The sequence below is a fragment of the Schistosoma haematobium genome (genome assembly GCF_000699445.3).
Source record: "Schistosoma haematobium chromosome Unknown HiC_scaffold_177, whole genome shotgun sequence".
NCBI classification, from domain to species: domain Eukaryota; kingdom Metazoa; phylum Platyhelminthes; class Trematoda; order Strigeidida; family Schistosomatidae; genus Schistosoma; species Schistosoma haematobium.
This window is the reverse complement of record NW_026137036.1, coordinates 1-7,994: the sequence shown is the minus strand read 5'-3', so window position 1 is coordinate 7,994 and position 7,994 is coordinate 1. Positions and strand designations below refer to the sequence as shown.

General features: G+C 44.4%; 1 protein-coding gene across 1 annotated transcript; it reads right to left on the bottom strand.

Moving 5' to 3' along the window:
* Positions 1 to 3: 3 nt before the first annotated feature.
* MS3_00001008 (uncharacterized protein) lies at positions 4 to 6,271 on the bottom strand. The gene has a single exon (XM_051208550.1). The coding sequence runs from the start codon at positions 2,048 to 2,050 to the stop codon at positions 1,256 to 1,258; it is 795 nt and encodes a 264-aa protein (XP_051064107.1). The 5' UTR covers positions 2,051 to 6,271; the 3' UTR covers positions 4 to 1,255.
* Positions 6,272 to 7,994: the final 1,723 nt, after the last annotated feature.

Genomic DNA, 7,994 nt, shown 5'->3' with positions numbered 1-7,994 from the left:
CGAGTTGAGATTAACTGTGAACAGCGCTACCAAGAAACACGTGCCAGACAAATCAGAAGGCGAGGATCGAACGTAACCAGATTTATTTCGTTGGCGATCTCGTGGTATTGAACGAATACCGAGATCGTGCCAAGGAATGGTACAAGCGAAAGCAGAAGAAAGGAGTACGTGCGAACAGTACCAAAAACCGCGGAACAATGATGGAAGGTAATGGAAGCACAAAATGGCTATAATTAGCACAGTTAAACAAAAGCACATTAAAACAAACACTGGTACAGTTGGTTATAATAATAATTGTTTTTATTAAACCAGTCGTGTTCCCGTGATAAACGTGAGTCACTACAGGAGCCCCCGCTAGAAAGGGTTTACACTTTCGATAAAAAGCGGTTTGAATCGTGGGACTGATCGGCTGACGAGCGATTGTAGGACGAAAGAATTGGCGAACAGGAAAGCGATCGTTGATCGTCGAGTTGCCAACGAAGGTCGTTTTCGGAGTACGGTACCAGGAGCGATGTGTTGTAGTTATTGCTTGAGTTGGTATGCTACACGAGAGTGGTTTGTATCCAGAATCTGAAGATTGCGTTCGTAGAGGTGCTCACCAGAAACGCTGCAGACGTAGGACGAAACCACGTTGAGCCAAAAGACCAGAAGCGACCGTAACGACCAAGTTCGAGACCAAGCGTGTGCCAAGCATTCGAAACCAATATATCGACTGAGTGCGTTGACAAGAGCATGGGTGATCAGGCCAGCTTTCGCCAAAGTTGACTGAAGTCGACGGAACCAAGCGGAGATGGTCGAAGGCGTGGGCTCAGGAAACAAAAAGAAAATCAAAAAAAGAAGAGTGTGGCATACGTGTAGTATAGGAATAATCCTACACCGTATCGGTTGTTGACTGTGCGACTATTCGCGGAAGCGTACGGGTAACCGTACTCGGCGACCGGAACGTGAGACGATAGTCCCGTTCGCGTCGCGTGAGCCTTCAATCTCATCCGAAGTCAAGGGCGGCGTGGTCTGCTGATCTGGACGTGAGACTGTCGTCTCGTCCGTAGACGTTGCAGATGACGCGTGCTGCTGACTGGGACGTGAGAATGAGGTCTCAGATGTATCTAGCGTGGGACCTGAAGATGGGTTGAGGATCCCGCTAGTAGGTTTGATAGGTCTAGCATTGAGTCTCAGGTTATCAGATAGGGCACTGTCATCGACGTGTGCTGGTTTGAGACGATCAATGCTGACGATCTCGACGCGGCCGTGTCGATCAACCTTGAAGGTCTTTTCGTGACGAGCGATCACGCGAAAAAGGGCCTTCGTAAGATTGTTGCAAAGGTTTGCGTACCGAATCTACTCGTATGAAAACATGTGAACAGGTAGATAACTCTCGAGGGAGAGCGACCTGTCGATGTTGTATTCGAGTTGACACCGGAGGCAGCGTTCGCATAAATGCAGACAGTCGTTGGACGTAGTCTGATTTAGCGAAATTAGGTCTGCTCCGTGGTGTGAAGAATTCCCCGGGCAGACGCAATGTCGTGCCGTATACAAGTTCAGCGGCGGAACATTGGATATCTGCCTTTAAACTCGTTCTGATACCTAAAAGAACGAGCGGTAAGGTTTCGTACCAGTCGTCGTTTTCGTGTGCTCGAAGAGCACTTTTAAGTTGCCGGTGAAACCTTTCAACTAAACCGTTTGAAGCTGGATGGTAGGCGGTAGTGCGTATTCGTTCCGTACCAAGCAGCCGAGTAAGTGAGGAGAATAGTGCGGACTCAAATTGTTGTCCTCGGTCAGTCGTGACAGTCGAGGGACAACCATATAGAGCTATCCATCGTTCTACGAAGCGGTGAGCAACTGTCTCCGCCGTGATAGACGTGATGGGTGTAGCTTCGGGCCATCTGGTGAAGTGGTCGATGCACGTGAGTATGTGATCATACCCGTGCGATGGTGGCAGTGGTCCTACAGTGTCTAAGTGAACATGATCGAAGCGAGCATCAGGCGTAGCGAATGTACCGAGGGGGCGGCTACGTGCCTGTGCACTTTTGATCGTTGACATTGTAAGCATTGCTTAGCCCACATACGAACATCTTTATTCATGGACGGCCAGACGTATCGTGCAGCGATGAGGCGTAATGTAGCTGCGATACCTGGGTGAGATAATCCATGCAGGGCCTCGAAAACGAGACGGCGATAAGCAGAGGGTACGATGGGTCGAGGAAAACCGGTAGAAGTATCACATAGAATGGTGCCAGAAGTCGTGGCTAGAGGTACTTCCTGATACTGAAGGGACGTAGAGTGTGGTGCTTTTGTACAGCTGGGATCGTTTGCTTGGGCGGAGGCCATAGCAGGAAGATCGAGCACCGGCAGGGTAACTGCATTCATTTGGATTCGTGATAGAGCATCGGCAACACAGTTCGACTTGCCTTGGATGTGACGAAGGTCTGTCGTGAACTGGGAGATATAGTCCAAATGTCTGCACTCTCGTGGTGAGTAGCGGTCAGACTTGGTATGCAAAGCATACGTCAAGGGCTTATGGTCGGTGAATAAAATGAATTGACGTCCTTCTACTGCGTGCCGAAAATGTTTGATGGCGCAGTAGGCTGCTAGCAGCTCGCGACCAAAAGCGCTATATCTCGTCTCCGTGGCAGTAAGGCGTCGTGAGAAAAACTCGAGAGGTTGCCAACTACCGGAGATGTTTTGTTGCATGACTGCTCCTATAGCAACATCGGATGCATCAACCGCTATACTAAGTGTGGCTGATGGATCGTGATGGGCGAGAAGAGTGGCTTGCGCAAGAGCCGTTTTGATTTCAGTGAATGCAGTACGTGCAGAATCGTTCATTTCCAATCTGCGTGGGTTGCCGCGTAGTAAGTCGGTTAGTGGTCGTAACCGTTCTGCCGCGTGTGGGATGAAACGACGGTAGAAGTTAACCAAACCGAGAAAAGCCTTCAGTTCCTTGAGTGAGGACGGCACGTTGTACTCCTTTATTGCTTGCACTTTGTCCTCACAAGGTAGAATACCCTCTTGCTTGATAACATGACCCAGAAATATGATTTCTCGTTTACCTAACTCGCATTTGTCTGGGTTAACTACTATTCCGTTATCTGAAAGGCGTTGGAATAATAGCGTAAGATGTTGATAATGTTCATCTACGTTTGATGATGCGATTAGCAGGTCATCAATATAGACGTGAACAAAATCGAGGTCTCGTACAATGCTATCGATAAACCTTTGAAAAGTTTGAGCAGCATTCCGTAATCCAAATGGCATTCGTAGGAACTCAAACAAACCGAAAGGAGTCGTGATAACAGTCTTTTCGATATCTTCAAGAGCGACTGGGATCTGATGATATGCTCGTACCAGATCGATCTTAGAAAAGATAGTCGTGCCCTTGAGCGATGCCGTGATGTCGTGTATGTGGGGGATGGGGTAGCTATCAAAGCGCGTAACTACGTTTAAAGCTCGGTAGTCGCCGCATGGTCTCCAACTAACCCCATCTTTTTGCGCACCATGTGTAGAGGAGAGGCCCATGGACTGTGAGAAGGACGAATAATACCAGTAGCTAGTAAATTGTCAAACTCACGCTTAGCAAAAGCTAATTTGTCCGGTGCCAGTCGGCGAGGTCGTGCCGTGACTGGCGGTCCGCGGGTGACTATGTGGTGTACCACACGATTGGTCACCGATGGAAGCTCCTCGAGTGGTTTAGTGAGTACGGGGAATTTCTCGAATAAAGCGTGGAATTTATCGTCACGCGAGTAAAAAGTGCCGAGGATCCGGTACGCGTTCATGTGGGCTTTACAGCCCATGAATTTGCTGTTCGACGAAGTATCGATTAGCTGCAGCCTACGTGAATCGACAAGCAATTCATAGTGCTGTAGAAAATCGATACCTAGTATGGCTGTGGGAACATCAGCAATGATGAACCTCCACAGATACCGTCGTCGGTTGCCCAGGTTGACCGCGAGTTGTCGTGTACCGTAGGTAGGAATGACTGAGCCATTCGCAGCGCGTAGTCGAAGCACTGTGGCTTGTGACTTGCTGCTACCTCGTGGTACGACAGAAACTTGGGCCCTAGTGTCTACTAGGAACCTAGCGTTCGTGCGGTAATCGTGAACATAGAATAGGCGACCAACCTGGGGTGAAGGGCCGGCGAGTACGGCCGCTTTTACTCGCCGGCGCTGGCGTTTCCCGCCTTGTATGAGCATGGTGCTCGACAACGGCGGGCGCCAGACCCGAAGGACCTATGGAACCAGCACCAACTGTCACTCGCTTCCGTAGCCGTCTTTCGGCGTGGCCTGGAAGATGCCCTTTTGGGCGAGTGGTGACGCGTTTGCGAGAACTTGAGCGAGCTCGGGGGACGTAGGGTTGGGGTACGTTACAACGGTCTCGAAAACTAAGACGTGTGTGAATACACCCGTCCCTGTCGCCATGAGCTGAGGAATGACCGGCGTCCATGTCTACTTTAGGACGTGCCGTCGAAGCAACTACATAGGTGTCTCTATTACTAGTCCTCGCCAAAATTTTGTCTATGAGGGCTACCTGGTTAAGCGGTGAGTCCTCGAGCAGTGCCGTCACAGTAGGTTGGATATGGGCTGGTAGTGACTCGAGCCATAATTCCTTAACTATCTCCGAGTCAGATGCTGTTGGTCCTGCAAGAGATTGCAGGCGCGTGAGGTGATGGCTTGGTTTAGCATCACCCAGGGAGTGACGTGCTAACAGGGTCCTCAATCGTTCCTCCCTCGATGGGAGGAAATGTCGGAGAATTGCCTCTTTGAGGCGGTCATAAACATTAGGCACGTTAGAATTGAGGAGGACCTCACGAACAGCTACTAAATGGTCCCCGGGTAACGATTCGAGAGCTTAGGCGTATTTTTGCCTTTGGCTCGTGATACGACGAGTCTCGAACTGAGACTCTAACGCAGCAAACCAGACCTCAGGGTCGTGGGGGATAAATGATACAGGTCGAAAATGAATGGCCTGTACGTCTGAGTCTATAACATTAATAGTATTCTTATCGCTATCCGTCATGTCGTGTATATTATATATTAAAAATTAATATGAAAATATACGACAGACGTGGATAGATAAATAATAGACTCACCAAATTGACTTCTTTGGAAGATTTGACCTGAGGTTGAGGCGTGTTCCAAACTTTGGGATCACCAATTGTAGCGTGGCGTCGAGTTGAGATTAACTGTGAACACCGCTACCCAGAAACACGTGCCAGACAAATCAGAAGGCGAGGATCGAACGTAACCAGATTTATTTCGTTGGCGATCTCGTGGTATTGAACGAATACCGAGATCGTGCCAAGGAATGGTACAAGCGAAAGCAGAAGAAAGGAGTACGTGCGAACAGTACCAAAAACCGCGGAACAATGATGGAAGGTAATGGAAGCACAAAATGGCTATAATTAGCACAGCTAAACAAAAGCACATTAAAACAAACACTGGTACAGTTGGTTATAATAATAATTGTATTTATTAAACCAGTCGTGTTCCCGTGATAAACGTGAGTCACTACACGATTTTCAACATAATTCAAACAGCGATCAAATGTGTAACTTCAATATGTGATAGTTGAGACTTTCGTTTTTGAAATACAAAAAAATATATTTTAGCATTTCACTCTTAAACAACAGTTCTTCAACGCATGTCAGTCGGTTCGACAGAAATGTCATAACGTCTAAAATGCAAACCCGAATTCTCCTGACGCTTGACATCTTAAATATGTAAAGCATCTTGATCACATCGTGTCTTGTTTGAAATTGAGTTGAATAAAATATCCAGTGTTTTCCAATGAAATCAAGTGATCGAAAGAACGAAACGTTCTCAGTGCACCAAACCCTCTATATCCTTGATGAAAAGTTGTGTGGCATTTCATGACAGTATACTTAGAAATTAAATAAAATAGATAGTTACAATTATACACAATGCAACAACATTTTTAGAAATGCTAATTATTGGTTTCTTCTCTTAAAGTTGCAAGGTGGATACATATTTGTTTTCACTAAGGTTATCGGTAGTATGAGAGACTTGGTCGTCATTATACTGATTAACTGTGAGCACCAACTAGAGTTATTTAATAAACACTAACTGGTTTCAGTTCCTTTCTTCCAAGTTTACTTGGAGTGAACTCCACTTAATAATGCTGTCCTTACGTCGTTGGTTTCTGTGTAACAATCCATCAAAAGGACTAGTTCACTGTTGTTAACAGTGGTAGTTTTAAAGCCAAATACAGAAAGTGTAGTGCCTTCGAATTTCGCCCTTGACTATCTTTATCTAACAGTTTCTACTCCATTAAGTTAATTGTTCAGATTATGAAGATAAGTGTTAAAAAGCCGTTATTTCCGTTATTGAAGTATGGAAGTATTTCCTGTTGGTTTACTTCAAATTTTTCAACTGTTAAGAATTCTTGGCGAATAAGGAGTAAGGTTCATGTGAGGTTATTTAGATGTTGTTCATCACAAAATTTTTCAATAATTTCCTAATGAACACAACTATCCTTAGTTTTAAAAAGGGGTCAGTCAATTCGTTTACAGAAATGCTAAACCTACAATTATACAGATGTGAAGAACTCCAAAAGAATACTAATGGGTGCGTGAAATGAAGATACTACATACTCGATACCTACTGTAGGTTGTGAGACATCGATATATTTCTTCGAATGAAAATGTAAAGGGAGACGTTGTAACGAAGTCCCATGACCTTTGTTGGAATTAGATAGTGAGTCTTAAAATTACAGTATAAAACATCAAACAACCGAAATCCTGTAAGTTGTAGTGACAAATAAGTTCACTCCTGAATCATCACTTCACTTTTAGAGAGTGCAAAACAAACTAGAAGAGGAACCTTGTTCTCTCACGAAACAAAGGGGTAGTATGAAGTACTTACTGGATAGTTTGCAATTACCACACTGATACCGCCCTAATGAAAAGAAGATTAAACAACTACAAACTAAAGAGTTGCCGGTGTGAGGAATACAATGGATATCTCACTTAAAGCACAGCGCATCTTTGGAAGCTATATGGATTCGGTGAATAGATTCTAGTAAATAAATGGAAAGTCTCAAAATAGTTCACACGACAGACATACTCCGAAAATCACTTCCCAATGATGTATTCGATTAATCTACTATATGTCTGTCAATGCTTCTAGGCCATAACGTGCCACTATCCGAAGTTCCAGATCAAATCAAACGCAAATTTACTTCACGTTGAAGACTATTTTACAAATCTATATTGTCAGATGATCCGATGCACATCTGACTGCTGTTTGAATTATGTCGGAAATCGCACGAATTATTGTTTTATGTACTTTGCAAATAATGTCATAGGTTTATTTAGGACGATATATTAGAATTGGATTATTCGGAATAATCGATATTTTTCATGGGATATGAATATTTTGTGATGAATAAATAGAGAAAAATTACAGAAAGATTATCCCTCATAAGCAAGAGAATCCTAGATCAATTATCGCCTTAAATATACTAGGTCAACGTTCAGGTTCCATGATCCATTCGCTACTTCAATTATTTGTTTAATAACAATGACTGTTATTGAAACGTCACGGTTACTCATGTCTTCTTTCCAAATAATCCACCATAAGCACCCAGTATTGTGAAGGTTTTGGAGAATTCCCCAAAATCAGTGGTTATTTGGATGGAAAACTGAATTCTCCCCAACCTCACTTGTAGTTTTGGGAAGGTATCACTAGTTCCACAGAGGCTAAGGTTTCTGTTGGAGCAAACATTTTGCAAACAGAGTAGGCAAAACAATAATTCGTGCGATTTTCAACATAATTCAAACAGCGATCAAATGTGTAACTTCAATATGTGATAGTTGAGACTTTCGTTTTTGAAATACAAAGAAATATATTTTAGCATTTCACTCTTAAACAACAGTTCTTCAACGCATGTCAGTCGGTTCGACAGAAATGTCATAACGTCTAAAATGCAAACCCGAATTCTCCTGACGCTTGACATCTTAAATATGTAAAGCATCTTGA